Here is a 17,992-nt window from a genome sequence, read left to right as displayed (position 1 = left end):
GCTCTATGATTGCGGTGAAAGTTTAAGAGAAGAAGTAGCAGAGTTGGGGTCCTGGGGTGCATTTGTGTATGAGTGCATAGGACCTGTATTTCGTTTTCAAATGCCCTTCAGCAGAGCAAAGGTGATGGGAACCTGTAGGACAACGGTATTGCTTAGATGTTTCCCGCTCGATGGGCCTATTTATTAGGAAAACACAGCTTCCTGAGGTCTTTATACATAAACCTCACCTCTTGAAACTGAGAAATCTCATGATGCGAAACACTTCCATTGATGTGCTTTGTGTCTAAAGCAGAAACTTAAGTACTTCCAAGAACAGGCACAAAGTTTCTTCGATTACAGTTAACTCGGGTATACAAGACAATATAAATACAGTTTGCACTAGGAAACAGTGAACGCTACATTCCACATTTATAGATCACGTGGGCATTGAATCCTTGAAATGTACTCATCCATTTAAGAGAGAGGGAAAAATCTCATCCTATAAATAGCATGATATCTTAGTCTGTTGATCTGTTACTGATTACTTATTTTTGCAGGTAGCGTCTATCACCTTGTCAGGAGTACCTTTCTTTCCTGGAGTTGATTATAAAAAGAAATATGAAACCATATAAATAACAAAAATCACTATATTGTCATATCAGCCTTGTATAAAAACGTATTACACATTTTTATGTAGGGCACGTTTACACCTTTTGTCATGGGAAATCATTAAGGACAATTTACCTGGTCCCAAAATAATGCAGGTAAATTGCCTGGGATTATTTTAAAATGTTTACCTCTATTACCTGGGATTATTTTAAAATGATTCCATGGTAATTCAAAAATACACCTTCATATATTTTGCTCTTGTGACAAATAAAGTTAGCTAAACTGACTAGTTCTGCACTAATTGTTTGCTTGAAAGAATACCTTCATGTAAGTGGGATTTAAAATTTTTTAACTTCACAATATTGAAGTTCAGAATTAGGTCTCCTTCGGTTTAAAGTGAAGTGTGTGTGGGTCTAAGCTGAGATATCATACAGCAATCAAGAAAAATGAAGAACTAAAAATGGATTGCGTACCATAGAACATAACATTTAATCTCGTAGATTACGGGATCCAGAGTCTTAATTTCATAGTAATATTTCTTTAAAAAAAGGAAACAAAGGTGACCTAAATATGTACACCAACATTTCCGTGTTGTCTTTTAATTCTAACGACTCCTCCAAATATCCCCTCAGCTCAGTCATTGAACTAAATTTGTTACAAAAATGCATGAATCATTATGATGATTACATTCAACTGAAAAATGAAAGCAAAGTTCAATCAGATCCTTCTCGAAATGTTTGCGCCCCTTCCACCCCTTATGTATCCCAGCTGCTCGCTCTTCCCAAATCTGGTTTTCAGAAGCTGATATTAATTTCTCACCAACACTGCAGCACCCACTGTAAGGCACGCGGCTTGATTAGCTATCGTCCTTTCTTGGGTCGCAAACACACAATATCTGATGAGAAACTGATCATCTCCCTTCTCTTTCCCCTTCTCAGCATCTCTAACTTTCCTGTCAGGAGCCTGAAAAAATATGCGCAGTTACTGTTGCTGAGGGGAGACAAAGTTTAACTTCTGGGTTGGCAATGGGAGAATAATTCATGAGCAGATTTCTAGCAAATGATATGATTTGCTAAATTTTGGTCTTTTGATTTATATTTATGTACTCCTGCTACTGCTAAGGTTTTGCCAACCTCAATTAGATCATGAATGAGATCATTTTAATTCAGCCCCCAAACTGTGACCTGACCATGGTCTGAAAGTGTTCAAAAAGTAATGTTAAGCCTCCCTTTGATTTGCAAAGGGATACTGCATGCTTGGTCGTTCATACAAATAACATAAAACTTAATTATTGGATGATTTGGCAGAGGAACTTAATGCCAAACAACAGTCAATGCCAGCTACTGTGATGCTGGCGGTGCCCGGGCCCCCGCACGCACAGCCCCCTGTACACATCGTTTGTTCATTGTGTCTCAGAGCGAGATGCTTTGAGATAGGACTCGCGGATCTGGGAGGCAGGGTGTGCGCGAGGGATGTACCGTATTTATAACTCCAGTTAGAAAATGCTGTCTCACCTAGGAGGGAAGTAGATTTGCGCTGTCAAATCACCAGGAGGCTGTGACAAAGGGAGCTTGCAGCCTGACACACGGTGTAACAACATAGCAAACACCTTTAATTCTGTCATGTCTCATACCCTTTACTTTCTCACACGTTGGTGGCTGCTCCAATGTTGACACCTACGCTCCCTTTCTGAACTAAATAAGGCAATCTTATTTGAGCCGGAATGCAGCACCTGTAAAGTTATTCTTGTGCCCGGCAAAAAAAAAAAGAGAGCGATTAACTCCTTCCTCTTACAAACGCCTCTCTGCTGGCTTTGCAGAGGCTCAGGTTGGTCAGAGCCGGCCTGAGGCCCTGATTCCAAGGCTCACATGACTTCCCAAGTTCCGGAAGCTAGGCAACACCCCCCCCCCAAAAAAAGGGGGTGAGGGCTGCGAGAATGCCAGCCTCCGAATTAGCCTCTTGCAGCTTCTGCATCACAAACTTCTGGTGTCCTTTAGAGGCAGGAGACGCCCAGCTGCTTCATTCCCTCTAGCTACCCTAGTCTAATATTTTAAAAGCTGGAAATGAAAATAGCTTTTCTAAAGATATTTCCTGGAATTTTTAATGTGCTGCCTGATTTTTTTTTCTTTTTTTTCCTCTCCTTGCCAATTATAAACCACCATTTGGAGGCCTTATGAGCAATGGAAGTCCACCTCATCTAATTAAACCACATTGTTTTAAAAGCTTGAACAGTTTTCACGTCTGCAGGACTTGTCTGAATAATAAACGGGGAGAGCCAGAATTCTAAGTGCCTTCAGAGAGCTGGGATTTTATCTGCTGAGCGTGAAGGGCCAGGCACGTGAAGAGTTAAAGAGTGTTCCCTCATTGCTGGGTAGGTTAATATCACAGCTGCTTGGTAAAGCATTATCCCGGTACCTCACTTAACAAAAGCCTCCTTTTGCAAACAGACTCCCACTTTCCCCCCAAGTGTCCAAAGGTGTTTACTGAAGTAAATCTGCCTAAATCCTTCATTGCTTGGGTCATGGGGGTGGGCAGGAGGGGTGGAAGGTGTAGGGATAATCTCTTTTTGTAAATTCTGTAAATCTTCTGGGGGGAAAAAATCAGGAATCTGTGTCACATGCTCTGTACAACTTCTAATATACCCACTAGTTTTGCGCTTGCAAGTGCAATCTGCCACCACGGTTATCCGAAAAGCCAGGTTTCCAATTCTTCACTCTGCTATGTGAAGCGATTGTCCTTCCAAAGGCGTGTGTGTGTGTGTGTGTGTGTGTGTGTGTGTGTGTGTGTGTGTGTGCGTGTGTGTGTGTGTGCCTGTGTTGCATGCTTAATCTAATTGTTGCAGAAAAACTGTTGGTATCTTAAAAGTGGTTTCAGAAAGAGGAAAAGAAAAAGACAAGATAGTTTAGGAGCAAGATAATGTAGCTGAAAAGTTGTCACGAGAGGTTTCTGCTCGTGCTGCGGTCTCATTCCAATACCATTAGCTGCATGTTACTTTTGCATGTTGGAAATGGAGGCAAATCGCACGGTAAAACCTGACAGGTCGGCCTGCGAGGTTTTAAACAGTTCCCAGCAAGAAGGGAGCCCTTTAGGCATAAACTTTCTCTCTCAAGAAAACATGAATACCACCAGCCCCTCCCTACCAATCTTGCAGCATCCAGTTTGAGATACAAAAAGGCTGTCATCTCACAAATGTTAAACATACTAAAAAAATCTGAAAAAAAAGTATGGAGAAGGTGTGAAAAACGTGGCACTTTACAGCCCTCAAAGCTTTTTAAAATAGAACAACTTTTCCCCCTAAAATTCTTTTCAGAGAATTTTTTTTTCTCCTTTTTGGCTCATTTGAGAGTTTCTTTCTTGGCTTTTTTCCCCTTTCATTTGAAAATATGAATTATCATAAAAAGTCAGGGGGAAAAATGGGAAAGTCTTTTCCAGTTTTCCTGAAGATGTATCAGTGTGTTCAGGCACCTCTCCCTTTCCCTCTGGGCCAGACACCCACCCCTGAAAGCAGACCAGGGCCCAGGAGACTCTCTCTCTTCTCCTGAGCGGCCCCCAGCTGCCCCCACCCCTCCCGCCTGCACTCACCTCCCCTGTCTGATGGTAAACAATCAGAGTAAAGCCAAACAGTAGGCAGCACTCAAAAGTGGGAAGCCCACACACCTATGCCCAGTCTAACAGGCTTCTGGGGGAGAATCCGATCCCTCCCTGACACTTTTTACCTCAAGTGTTGAGCTGGTGGCCATGAATAGTACAGACATGCCATCTTGTAACACTATATGCCTGTCAGGAGGGACAGGGCCTGGTTGAGCATCAACTATATAAGGCTGGTAACTAGGGAAAGCCCAACAAACAGCCACAAACACCTAAGTTATTTTACTCAGCCACTACCCTCTGCCTCTCTTCCTCCTCTCTCTCTCTCTCTCTCTCTCTCTCTCTCTCTCTCTCTCTCTCTCTCTCTCTCTCTTTCTTTTCATCTTGGCTTTCCGTGGCAGAATGCAAATGGAGCCTGCCGGCGGTGAAAGGGCTGAATTGTGATTAAGAAGAAGAAGAGCTCCTTTCTTTGTTCTCCCCTCAGGGGATGTTTACTGGGAGAGACACAGCGGATCAGATATGAAAGGCATTCAGGTCAGCATTGATGTGAGCGAAAGTGAAATCATACCTAAGGCATTCAAAAGACCGCCGTGTCAGGGGTTCAGCTAACGGTGCAGCTACCGTGTGTGTCTTCCCGGAGAGGCAGAAATCTTTCACACACTGGCGATTTTTCCTCCCTAATTTACTACGAAATTATAAAAGTTTGACTGCCCCCTGTTTACCTCCCGCCAGATGACACGGGGGTTAGTATTTTCTCTCTCTGTGGACCACACGTGAAATCAGACCAACTTCTAATAACTGTATTTCCTAAATGAACCAGCGAGGCACCATCTGAACTGTGAAATCTTTTTTTTTTTTTCCAAAGCAGGTGTATTCATGTGTACTACATACATGCATAATATGGAACGGAGAACTGATTGAAGAGAAAAGCCAAAAAAACACAGGCATGGGGGGCTTTTCTTCTCACCTCCCTCAGAGGAAATACAAACAACACACACACACACACACACACACACACACACACACACACACACACACAGTATAAAAACTGTACCCAGCACCTGAAAACAAAATTCTTTATTTACTTTGTAACTACTAGTTACACTTTTCCTGAGAGCTTTCACTGTGACACAACTGTCACCCAAGATAAAAGTGTTTGGCACAGAGCTATTAAGGCAAAGGCTTCCATAGAGTCTACTGATTATTACTGCTTTCCTTAAAAAAAAAAAAAAAAATGCTCGATGAAGAAATACTTGGCTCTTACTTTTTAAAAGTTTACACTCCCCACAGCCCAAATAGTCATTCAATAGATTTTCCAAGTGGTAAGCTGATGCTATTGGCATAAACAGAGCTATGTAAATATATACCAAATTCACAAATCACAGCAAACACACAAATAATGAGGAGGTGCCTAGATGTTTCAAGGCTTAGAAATGAAAAGGAAAATCACATTTCATCTTCTGATTGCTAAAGAAAGAAAAGAAATAGGGAGGAGGGAGCAGGTCTATATTTATTGGTTTTAAATCATCCTTCCCTCTGCTCTGAATTATTATTTTTTTTCAACCTTCACATCTTGGCTAAAAAGCATATTTGGGCTTATGTTAACATCTGCTTTTGTGGTGACATTTAATTCTGTGTATTTTCAACTAGTGTTTCTGCACCACAGATTTTCCTCCTTTATCTCTTTGCTCTAAAAAGACAACCAAAGAGCAATCAAAAAGGTGTCTGACTTGGCCATTCAGACAATTGCCCCCTTGTGGGAATGCGGGAATGAATGGTACAGTGGACACCCCAGCACCATTGACGTTATAAACATGTAAATGAAACACATTAGGGCAGACAATCAATTGTCTGTGAGCATTGCAAACCTGCACTCCCTCTCTCTGTGACAGGCACAAAATAGTGTCTACCTTGGGAAGCCTCGATGCTGGAAAGGAAAAGGACAAAGCGTTCCCTTTCACACAGAAGAAAATGCACCTTAAAATCCCTGGAAGAATGCAGATGACAAAAACTGTTGTGAGGAAAGGACTCCCCCCCCCCCCCCTTCTTGGAATAAACGTGGCTCTGCTACAGAGCTAGCAACACCCTCCCTTCCTACCTTCAGGGCACACACATTTTTCCCAGGAAATATTCTTAATGCAGAATGAGGGTCTTTGATAACCTCTTGGAATTTTCTTTACTTTGAGCACATTAAGCAGGCAAGGAAGGGAGCATCTGCAACATATGACATAGCAGCTTAGTGGGGGAACTTTGCAATCTTGGCTTTACTCGTATTTGGAAAAGAACCGCTTAAAGACGTGACTTTATTTTTATTTGGCAACAGAGAAACAATGTAAAGTTTAAAATCCTTAGCTGACCCTTACTCCTAGAGGCGCGGCAGGCCATGGGCGCCAGCAGACTAGTGTCTCTGCTGTGAAGGAAGGCAAGGTTTCTACCCCAATTGACTTGGTTTTCCCAAACCAAAAGAGAGCAGATAGATCGGTCTGGATACACAGCCCTCAGTGTTGGGTGTGTGCGGCGTGACACAACTTGTGGAGGATCTCCACAGAGAGGAAAGGATGGAGATGGATATCTCTGGCGAGCCCTGAGCACTGTGTGGTACCTGCCATCCATGCTGTCTCTGAGCGCGGTGCCTGCCAGCAACACAGGCTTCCTAATAAGCTCATCAACTTTAGGGAGAAAGCAGCGGCAAACGGCTTTCACACTTGCAAAGATAACCAAGTCTGAACTGACTGATGCGCAGGTAACGCCCTGCACTGAGGGACTCTCCTGGAGGCCGCCCCGTCCCAACTTCACCTCTCAGAGAGGAGCCACCTCCAGAAGGAGGGCCTGCCTGAATTTCTCTGGTCATTTCAGCATCTCTGAACCAGGAGCAACTTGTGTGTCCCCTATTGCTTCTAAGCATCACCACCAGCAACCTCCACTCCCTTTAAGGAAGTGGTAGCAAGCGAGGACTTATCTTAAACAAGGAGGGTCATTTCTGCTCCTCTGAGTGTCCCTCCTCTAGGATCCACAGTCCTGAAAGCATCCAGCTTCAGCCCCTCTCTCTACCACTGAACGTCAGAGACCAAAGGCATTTGTAAAAATCTCCCCCAGGCCCCAAAGATTTCCCCAAAACCTTTAGCTGAAACTTTGCAGAACAATCCAATTTAACTTTCCTTTCTTCCTTCCATGTCCTTGCTCCCTCCACTCCGAATTCAGTTTTTAAGTAAAAGGCAACTTTATTCCCTTTTCTGAAACAGTTTCTCGATTTGATTTTTGTGACAATGTGCATGTGTCTGTGCAGTTTTTCGGAGGCTGATGCTGGAAGGTGGTGGGTTGGGGAGGCAGGCCGGTCTTCCCAGGCTCCGCGGGAGGCAAGAGGGAGGCCGGGCATCCCCAGGAGCCGCTGCCTGCATCAGGGGCTAAAGCAACAAACTTTGCAAGTTACCAGCGGGGGCTGTGCCAGGGGCAGCAGCAGCCGGCATCCCCGGTGCTCACTTCTGACTCCAAGGCTGTGTGGAGATAGTGGGGTATAGTCAGGGGAATTGAAGGGGGTGGGTGTGGGGGGGTTCCCCTCCTCTCCAGCTTCAGTGAAAGTGTTACAAAGTGAGTCAGGCGACTGAGGATCATCTGACTGAACTTCTTGAAACCGACACACATTCTTGTGTGCGGCAACTTGCTTTTTGCCTCCTTCCCCCTCACCCCTCTCCCCCTTCCCTCCTGCACATCTTTTTTTCTGGGAAGAGATTTCATCCTTTCTATGTGGGCCAAAGGAGACTGTCCACTATGGATTAACTTGGCCCTGGCACTGTCTCTGCCAGGCATCTTTCTAGCCTGAGAACATGAAAGGCTAGATTTTTACTTTCTCATTTCTCTCTTGGTAAATTTATTTTCCTTGAGCTGCCTCCTTCTCCTTTGCTTTTTAATAATCGTATATAGCCTCGTCTTCTATCTAACCCACGTTCTTGACCAGCCATTCACACACACACACACACACACACACACACACACACACGCACACGCACACACACAGCTTTACACGTTTTATCTCCTTGTCGCCTTAGTCTATATATACACTGTTGACTTCATTAAAATTATATAAAGTGCAATTCTAGTTCCCTGGATGACCATCTTTTTTCTCTTTTCTTTGCAGCTTCTACTTCTATGATTAGTATTGCCATTATTTCTTTCCAGGAATTTCTATATGATTTTGATAAGCATCATCATATTTAGTGTTATCAGCAAAGACACAAGCTCAAAAGTGACATATTTTCCATGAATCCAGGAAAGAAGAAAAATCCACTCAGTTCAGATAAATCCTGGCAATTCCCAAAGGAAAAGGCATTGGATACATGCTTGATGAGAAAAAAAAAAATGGGTAAGAAAACTCTTCTACCTGCTTCTGGAAACCAGAACGTTGCCGGCCAAATTAAACCCAAAGCAAGACACATACAAGTCACCAATTCACAGCATGTTTTCCCACAGATTACTTGGAAAAAGAGACAGGTACTAGTCAAAGTTCTAGAAGCTCTCAGAGATGGACAGGCTTGCTGTGAAGTGTGCAGAGACTGGGCGAAATGCCTTAAAATGTGCAATTCAACTTTCCATTTCAGAGTGTGGAGGCTTCTCTCAAGTTGGTGGCTGGGCGGAGAGGAAATGGGTGCAGGGTCCACGGCTGAGGCAGAGCCCCTCCCTGGCGCTCTGTCCACCTGTACAGCCCCCACAGCAGGCCTCCCTCTCCAAGCGCCAACCCCCCGCCCTCCCCCTTCCCAGCGGTTCCCAGGAAGCCTGGAGCCCTGTATTTCCCCAGACCTGGGCTCCGGCCTGACCTCACTCCTGGGGCCAGGCTGGTCAACGGTGGCAAAATCCCAAAGGGGATGGGAGGGGGCGGGCAACAAGAAACAAACATTTTAAATAGTCTATTCTGCAAAGCAACACTTCTGGGAACCTTGCTTTAAATTTCATTCTCTTTTTTTCTCTCTCTCTTTCTCAAAAAAAAAAAAAAAAAAAGATTGTTTAACACAAGGGAAAAAAGCCTCCTTGACACAAAGCTTTTGTTATCCAGTTGATCAGCAACGTGCTTTAGATACTTGTAAAGGGGGGGGGGCGCCCCACAACAGACATTGATTTTAGAAAATCAATAAGCAACATTTAATAAAAGGAAGAGGAAACCCAAGAGCGGAGAGGGGACACTAGGTGTAATTTTAGTGACTACTAAATTACCCAGTGATGGGGCAGAGGGGTCTCCTGCGCAAGGACCACCTTAAATAATGCCAGACACTAGAGTGAAGAAGAAATTGAGAGAGAGAGAGAGAGAGAGAGAGAGAGAGAGAGAGAGAGAGAGAGCCTGAACTGGATGTTGGGGGAGCAGCTCAGAATATATTATTATACTTGTTTTTGTGTGTGTGTGTGTGTCATACTAAGCCAAGCAAATAGATCAAAGGCAGCACAAAGGGAAAAGGCAGGATAACGTAAGGAACAGTTTCTGACTAAAATTCCTCTATCACTCCCCCATATGGCTCGACACCTCCACCACAACAAGCAAAAGACACACACACACACAACCTAGAGAGAGACAGAGACAGGCAGAGACAGAGAAACAGAGAGAGGCAGGGAGCAGCATCATTTGTCTCTAATCAAATTTCTCGAGTCTTTGTGTTTTTCCCCTCCAACACCCCACGCTGCGCCCCCTGCGCCCCCTCCCCGCGCCGCGCCGCTCAGGGCCGGCCGGGGGGCTCGCACGGTCGTCGTCTCCGGAGGAAAGTTGCTCCAAGTGGGCCCGGCGACCCCGCCAGGCGAGGGCTGGGCTGCGGGAGGCCGGAGGCCGGGCCAGCGCCGCGGCCCCGGGTCCAGCTCCGGAGCGTGACCGCGGCCCCGCGCCGCTGCTCCGGCCGAGAGCGAGGGGAGCGAGAAGTTTCATTTCCCAGGCGGAGCTGGCGCTAGTTCGCGCGTCTGTTTTGGGGGGCTGGCTGTTCTGTTCAACTCGGGATCCTCCGTCAGCTCCCCCGGCACCGTCTCTGGTCCCCAGCTCTCTCCCCTCCCCCAGGCGCCTTCTGCGCTCTTGCCAATCACTTTTCTCTTTTATTCCCACGATTTTGTTTGGGGGTAATACCTAGGGGGTCCCTCTCGCTCTCTCTCTTTCCCTTCTACTCTCTCGCTCGCTCTCCCTCCCCCTGCTCTGCCTCGCTCCAAGATGGACCTACTAAACTGTCACCGCTTTCATCTCCCACCTCCTATCTGTGTGTCCCCCTCGCACCCCCATCTTCTTCCTCCTTCCCGACGCAGCCCGGGTAGCGGGCTCCTCCTGGCCGCGCAGAAACTGCCCCGAAAAGTCTCCCTGCGACTCGCCAGCCCCCGGCGAGGGGCCAGCGCCCGCTGGAGAGCAGCCACCCAGCCCAAGCCCGCCCGGACCCCGCCGGACCCCGCGCGCCCGGGGCGGCCGAGTCCCTCCCACCGCGGAGCCCGGGCGCGCCCAGCCGGGCCCCGCTGCCCGCGAACCGTTACTTGGCTCAGGAGAGGCAACCGGGCGGCTCCGGGAAGAAACTTTGAGCCTCGTCGGGGCACAGCCGCGGGCCCCCTCTCTATCCCTCGCCGTCCCCGAGCCGCCCCCGCCCCCGCCCCGGGATCCCGCAGCACCCGGCGCCCGGGCCCCCGCCCTGCCCCAGCCCGACGCTCCGCAGCCCGGCCGTGGACCCGGCGGGCCGGGAGCAAGCGGAGCGGGAGGCGGAGGTGGAGGGAGGGCGGAGGCGGGGGCGCGAGGGCGGCGGGGATGGGGCGCGGGGCCCCGTGCGGACCCCCGCTCCGGAGCCCGCCGGCGCCCGCCGCTCACTTTGCCCGGCACTTCCCCAACTCCCCCCGGTCCGTCCCCGCGCGCAGGGCTCGGGCGCCGGCCGCGGAGGGAGGCTCGCCCGCGAGCCCCGGGCGCCGCCGCCGCCGCCTCGGTTCCCTTCCCCTCTCCCCCCCTGCTCCCTGGGTCCGGAGCCGCGGAGTGGCCCGGAAAAGTTTGGTTCGGGCCGGTTCTTACCGTTTTTCCTCCTGGGATTGGCTTGTTTGCGCCTCTTGCACCGGGGGCCATCCGCCATGATCGGCTGCTTCATTGATAAGAGCGGATCAGATGGCAGTTCGCATGGACTCGGCGCCCTGCTCCGGCAGCACGCAGGCTCGATCTAGCAACCAAACACAGCGACAATGTGGGCATCGCCCGCGCCCATTGAAACGCGCGCGGGCCGCCCAGGGGAGCCGGGCCAGGGCCCGGCGAGCACCCATCCGCGCCCCCCCAGCGCCAAAGCGAAACTTCGGCGGCCCCCTCCCCGCCCCCCGCCCCAGCCCGGGCCCCGAGGCGCTTTGTGTTTGTTACTGTTTGGTGTGTCGCACCCGCGAGGGGATCAGAGACAAGAATTACATCTTCCACATGAGTCATAACTCCTGACCGTATGAGGGAATGCACACGGCGGTACAGTGAGGCTGCTTGACTCAGGGCGAGGCGGACCCTCGCCTCCGAAAAGTCCGCCGCCAGCCTCGGGAACTTGGGGCGAGGCGACGCTGCCTTCCATTCGTATCTTGTCTCACCCCCCACCCCATTCCCCAGAGGAAACAAACAAACAAACAAACAAAAACACCGCGAAACCACCCCCGGGTGGAGCACACTCGGGCAAATGAGAATAGTAATTATAGGAAGCCCACTCGCCCCGCGACCCCTCCCCTCCGCTCCCGGAGTTGATCGAGGCACTGTCTCTTCTCCCCTCTACCCCCCGCCCCCAAATTAAGATTTCCCGTTTCACGCCAGAGTAAGAAATATAATTATAAGCCTCTTTGGACACTGTTTCCCCCTCACCACCAGCACCACCACCCTCCCCCCCACCACCACCACCTCCGCCACTTTGACAATATTGACTTCAGACTTTCCCCCCACCTCACTCACACACATGCTCCCCCACACTGGTTCCCTTAAAATAGTTCCAGAAGAAAAAAAATTTTTTTTTCTCCCCCTCAAGAAAGGAAAGAGAAAGTCCAACCGCCACGGCAATACTTTTAAGCTCTACTTAAATGATCGTATCCTTTCTGGCTTCGAAACTTTTGTACCTAAAAATCGAGAGAGGCGCTGCATTTTTTTTTTTTCCCCCACAGCGGAAAACTGTCAAAACTTGGAGAAAGGGGAACCTCCGAGGCAGGCAGGAGAGGAGGAGAATCCCGAGACTCCGTGGGGTTGGGAAGATGCGGTGCCTCGAGGATTAGTTTAAACAGGGGGCTATAAAAGATGTAACAGATGCAAACTGTAACACAGGGCCATTAACCCCTTCTCTGCCGGGCACACTCCGTCCCCCACGCCCGCACCTATTGTCTCCCGCGCTGGAAGCTTTGCGGAAAACCTGGAAAGTGAGTATCAGTTTCCACACGTTTGCCGAGAGGGGTGGGGGTGGAGGGGGGAGCAGAGAGAAGGGGAAGTGAATTATTTAGAAAGCACCTTGAATTTAACCCAGGCAGAGTGGGAGAGTTTGTAAGTTTGACACATTTTGTCATTTCTTAGCTCTCCTCTGCATTTGAAATTGTGGGGTTTTTTTTTGGGGGGGGGGGCGTAAACAAAATCCTGAAATACAGAAATGGTCACACAAGTGTCTGGGATGAAACAGCTGGCCTGCCTGTATTCCTGCTGAGACTTACACATGATTGCATATAAATACATGTTTAATAAAGTAAGCTGCTAGTTTTATGAGCATGTGTGTGTGTGTGAGAGAGAGAAGGAGAGACCGGGCATTTGTGCTGGAAACTTTATCTTTGCCTGTTATTCCTAACTCTGGAGTTAGTCATCTTGCCTTCATCATTATAGGGGGAGCATGTAGAAAATACATGTATAAGTAGGTGGGAGATAAACACATCTATGCTAGCGAGGCTCACTACTGTTCCTGGGAACTCCTGCTCTCTGGATTTTTTTAGTGCCAAAGCATGGAATGGGGTAAGTGTGTGTATGTGTCTCCTGTTCAATCCATCTGTATTATTATGCCACTTAGAATACAATTTCAAAAGTTATCCTTAATTTAAAACCCTGATATCTTGACAGCAGTTTTTTTGTCCCAGCTGTAGTGACCCCCCCCCCCACCCTTTGGTAAACGACTCAAGTTCCATGAGGACTTTCACTTCTTTATTTATCATCACAGAAGTGAGGTGTTACTTCACATACATATACACACAAAGAATGAAATAAAGAAATGAAACTCACTAAGCAGACAGAAAACAGACACTTTCTGCTTAGACAACAGCCTTCTCCGGTGGGAGAGGAGGATGGACTGCCATCTCTAAGAGAAAGACTTGTCCCCAAATTTGGTAGGTTTGTATCAATCAAGTTTTGTAATTATTAACAGGTATTTGCTAAGTTTTAATTGCTGAGTCCAATGAATTGGAAGTAGGTGTAAAAATAGCACAGAACCTCTCCCCTGGAAGAGTTTTCATTCCAATCATATAGTTCTCAATAAAACTTTTCCTAGTTTGGGTAGCAAAAGGCACCTTTGGTTACCTGAATGAACAGGTACAGGGCAAATTATCTGGGGGAGAAGAAAAAGGGGAAAGGAAACAGAGAGAGCAGGAGTGGGAGAGAAATCGGAGAAGTCACTCGTGGGAAAAGCTTGCCAAAAAAGAGCTAAACCCACCTGAAATTCCCACCCACAGACACTCCTTCTCACTTCACACTCACATCCCCACTTACAAGGAGAAAATCATAAAAGGAGAGTGAGGGGTGATCATACCAAAAGGGAATAAAAAGAGAGAAAAGAGGAAAAAAAAAAAAACCTACCTGCGAAGTCTTGTTTGTAGTTTTGGCCAGAAATGGTGAGAAGAAAAAGCATGAAGAAGCCGCGGAGTGTGGGGGAGAAAAAGGTGGAAGCGCAGAAACAGCTCCCGGAGCAAACTGTACAAAACCTCGCCAAGAGTGTGGGGAGGCAGGACCGTTATTCCTGCGGAGCAGGTTAGAACTGATCTCTTTTAGCCACTCCAGGAAACACAAACCTGGGGACGGACTGACGTGTTACGCCTCTTCTAATGACATTTTTTTCTTTTTCTTTTCTGTAGGAGAGAGAGAGACCCTGAAACACGCGCCACCTATCTTTGTGGGGAGGGATAATTGAAGCGCCCTGAGCGTGAGCATCATGTGAAAACGTGATCGCCAAGTTTCTCTCTGGGAAAGGATCTGGGATAGATTATACCTTGAAGTCTCCGCAAACGCTTTAGTGGAAGAAATGAAATTCCACCTCCCTCCCTTCCTCTCTCCCTCCCTCTCGCTCCCTCCCTCCCTCCCTCCCTTCTCCACGCCCCCCCCCCCCCCCCCCCCGCCGTCAAGCCTTTGGCATCATTATCCTCATCACTAAATCCTACAGAGTTCAGGGCGGAAAGCAAAGCGGTGCACACCATTCACTGAACTGGAGTATTCTAAGGGGTGAAAGTTGAAGAGGAAGATCCCGGGTCCTCAATCCAGATCGCCTCTTCTTATGTGGATGTCTCTAATGGCCAGATTTGAGATGCACATGAAGTTGTGTGGATTTCTCAGCACAGCTTCTGGAACTAAATTCTTTGCCCTTTCTCTTATTTTAATTTTTTTTTTCTTTTAGATGCCAGAGCCAGGGAGGGGAAAAAGATACATGTGAACTGCATCTTAGGATGTGTGTCTGTGTGTGTGTGTGTGTGTGTGTGTGTGTGTGTGTGTGTGAGAGAGAGAGAGAGATGAATTTCTGGATTGGATCCTCAAACTAAAAAGTGGTTTGGCATTTTAAAAAGAGGGTCTCTAAGTAATTACCAGAGAGCTCTGGGTTGACAGATCTCTGAGTCCCTCCACATCTCCTGGAGACCTTACTGTAGCGTGTGTAGTGAGGCAGGAGGAAAAGGAGGAAGGCCGTAGAGGAACTTAGCAGGGGAGGAAGAGCATGATATTAAACAGCATGGGGTCCAAGTTTGGGAGTCTGTATTTTTTGATATTGCAATTAAAGTAAAATTAAAAAGAAAAGACTCCACCTTTGCTCTGAAGGGATTGGTTATGTAAATATGGAAGGGATTTCCTGGAGAATACAGCTTTCTACTGTATGGTTAATTAAATAATCACTCAAAAGCCTCCAATGTGACGCTTCTGTCGTAATCCAATCAGGTTACATAGGTCCTAAACAAGAAAGATATTTTCCACATCTGGAAGTCAGCAATTTAGCAAGTACTGCACATTATTAACCAATTCAGAGCCCACTTCCCAGGGGAATTTTTTTTTTTGAAGTTTAAGTGTTCTTAACCAATGCTCTGCTGTTTTGTTAATCAAAAAGCTGGTTTACACTGCACATAATTGGAACTAATATAGAAGTAAATAAAGACAGCCAAATCTGAGGATGCTGAGCACAGGCATTTATCGGAAAAGGAAGAAATCTCTTAGCTACCAATGGTTCAGGCTCAATTTCTTAAAGAACTGAGGCTTTTTTTTTTTTTTTTTTTTTTTTTTAGAGTGAAAGTGCTTGCAAACCTCAGAGCACAAATAAACTTCCAGTCCCATAACCTTAGGGCTTCCAAGCAAAGGTAAAGGTAGAGGTGTCAAGGAGGCTAAAGAAGAGCCTCATGCCATTTTTTTTTTTCCTGCTTGAATATTGTTACTATGTCACAGCCCCCTGTTTTCAGTCTGATGAAATCTGAAACAAATAATACTCCGATCCACACTAGACTTTTACTTACATTAAGATAAACTGCTTTGAACTGTGCTTTGAATGTGTGCCTAAAGCAAGACTTTGGATGTAAGAGTCGCTGGCAATTGCACTCAGAGAAGGGAAAAGCCACCACAAGGGTTGCCACATCCACACTCCCAGAGGTGCAAGTCTCTGTATTTTGTATGTTTATTTTTTTTGGGGGGGAGGGGGAGGGGGCTGGGATAGCCACTAGCATGACTGCAGCCAATTCTTACTTTAGGCTGCAAGAAAGTCAATTCTCACAGTTGGTTACAGACTCACCTCTTTTCCTAACTTGAATATTTATTACAGTGAGACTAGCTGGATAAATTAATCTTCTGCCCACCCCATTACAGAGAAATTACCTATAGAAGAGGAGCAGTCAAGCTCGTCAGTCTAAAAATTAATAATAAAAAAGAGAAAATTATTAAAGATTTCCAACATGGGTCAGACACATTCTCAATGTTCTGTTTTACATTTCTTTCAACATTATACCTATACTTCATATGTATAATAATAGACTTATCAAGTCCCTCCTCTGAGGGTTGTCTCTATTATTAATATCCTTTTTTCTTCCTCTTCCCATTCTCTCCCCCGCCCCCCCCCCCATTAAAAAAAAATAGAAGTCAGCTTTCTCTAGAAGTTTGCTTTTCAGCCTCCCCTCTCCCACTTCTGGGGAAGTAGGAGCCCATTGCATGGAGTGATCCCGGCAGGACCCCACTTCTGAGCCCAGGTAGCCACTGGCGACTCACCGCCCAGACTCACAGGCAAAACTTCAGGTCAAAGGAGCCAATCGAACGGCTGTCAAATCACTTGTCTGTATTATCTATATTAATGTCAGGTTACTTAGAATCTGACTTACAAAAAAAGACCCTCAAGTATTTCCACTAAAAACACCTAATCATTTGATTACTCTGGGCTCAGTAATCATTCAAGTGGCAGCAGGCAGCCCCAACTCTTAGCATTGGGAGTTCCGACATGCAAGTATTTCACGTGAGGTAAACAGCAATCTATCAGGTTCCCATCCAGGTGGAAATCTGGATGGGGGCGCGGGAAGGGTCCCTTCAAGGGGTGGGCGGACTGGTAGGTTACCCCCCTTCCCCATGTCACCTCCCCCTCGCCCGTGCTTGGCACGTCCCTGGCACTCCCCTCCCCATTTGACCGTCAGAGTTCCCACCAAAGCAGAGGCGGTGGGACCCGAGAAAGCCGGAATAGCAATTTGTCCCGAACACTCCTTCAGTGCGAAGGCCAGGTCCGGGAGGACGGGGATAGTGGGATCAGCGGGGTGCAGAAGCGCAGGACGTAGGGAAAAGTCGAGGAGAGAGAGAGAGAGAGAGAGAGAGAGAGAGAGAGAGAGAGAGAGAGAGAGAGAGAGAGAGAGAGAGAGAACTGGGGGCTGCTGGCTTTAGGCGCCTCACACAGCAGAGCAAGTCCTGCAAATGAATCGCTCCTTCTCGTCTCTCTTCTCCATTAATAATCCATTTCGAGATTAGCCCAGACGAAGGGGATTAAAACAACAGATACATGCAAATGTGAACTAATATTGCAATCGACGTTGGAAGGAGAAAATAATTATTTAGGGTTTCTCTGAGTAAAACAAACTGCCTCCCGCAGGATCCCCTCCACCCAGGCAGGGAGAGAAGATGCACTTTTGTTTTCCTCTTCCCTCCAGCCGGGACCTGGTGCCTGTCCCCCCATTCACCTCTCAGTCTGTCAATTTCCTCAACTTTCACAACTCCCCCGACCCTCTCCAGCCCCCAGCTCTGCTCGCGGGCCCAGATGCCCGAAGGGAGACAAAGTTTCTGCCCTTGAACACACAGGCTGTAGAAGGAATTCGAATTTGGCCACCGCTAAATATATAGACATGAAAGCAAATCCTGTTTATTTTGTACGATGTGGAGAAACATGTTAAAAAGGAACTTATTCTCGTTTGGAAACAGAATTTGATCTTTCATCTGGAGGAATTATTTGGACCCCGTGTGGTGACGCAGGAGGCGGTCCATTTCTTAGTGCGAGCAAAGGGTGATAAGGGGGACCCCTGGATCGGCAGTGTGTGGAGGGGGTTGGGGGCGGCAGGGGTCCGAGCCAAGCCAAACGGTTTCTCACGTGCAAACTCGCAATCCAATCCATTCGGAGTTGAGCCTAGGATA

At 47.5% G+C, this 17,992-nt stretch overlaps 1 protein-coding gene and 1 long non-coding RNA gene across 10 annotated transcripts in view; one reads left to right on the top strand and one right to left on the bottom strand.

Annotated features, from left to right (window-relative positions):
• ZEB2 (zinc finger E-box binding homeobox 2) overlaps window positions 1-14,079 on the bottom strand; it is a 131,592-nt gene extending 117,513 nt beyond the window's left edge. For 3 of the 8 annotated variants that reach the window (XM_036320074.1, XM_036320079.1, XM_036320081.1), the window contains exons 1-2: window positions 13,946-14,079; window positions 11,183-11,324 (exon numbers count right to left, since the gene is read on the bottom strand). In XM_036320074.1, the coding sequence (XP_036175967.1) occupies window positions 11,183-11,255 (73 nt within the window). In that variant the 5' untranslated portion in view covers window positions 11,256-11,324; window positions 13,946-14,079. Of the gene's footprint in view, window positions 1-11,182; window positions 11,325-11,532; window positions 11,552-13,945 lie in introns of those variants that run through there. The other 5 variants (XM_036320076.1, XM_036320077.1, XM_036320080.1 and 2 more) reach the window with 3 other exon arrangements.
• Window positions 12,080-14,337, top strand: LOC118661737. Of its 2 annotated transcripts, XR_004969449.1 has the most exons (3): window positions 12,080-12,534; window positions 13,966-14,116; window positions 14,221-14,337. It is a non-coding gene; the product is annotated as an uncharacterized LOC118661737 (long non-coding RNA). The 2 variants fall into 2 exon arrangements; XR_004969448.1 differs by having other exon boundaries at window positions 13,966-14,272.
• The last annotated feature ends 3,655 nt before the right edge of the window (window positions 14,338-17,992 follow it).

Source organism: Myotis myotis, unplaced genomic scaffold (genome assembly GCF_014108235.1).
Source record: "Myotis myotis isolate mMyoMyo1 unplaced genomic scaffold, mMyoMyo1.p scaffold_m19_p_8, whole genome shotgun sequence".
NCBI classification, from domain to species: domain Eukaryota; kingdom Metazoa; phylum Chordata; class Mammalia; order Chiroptera; family Vespertilionidae; genus Myotis; species Myotis myotis.
Note: the sequence above shows the minus strand (reverse complement) of the source record. Positions and strands in the feature narration are given on the sequence as shown.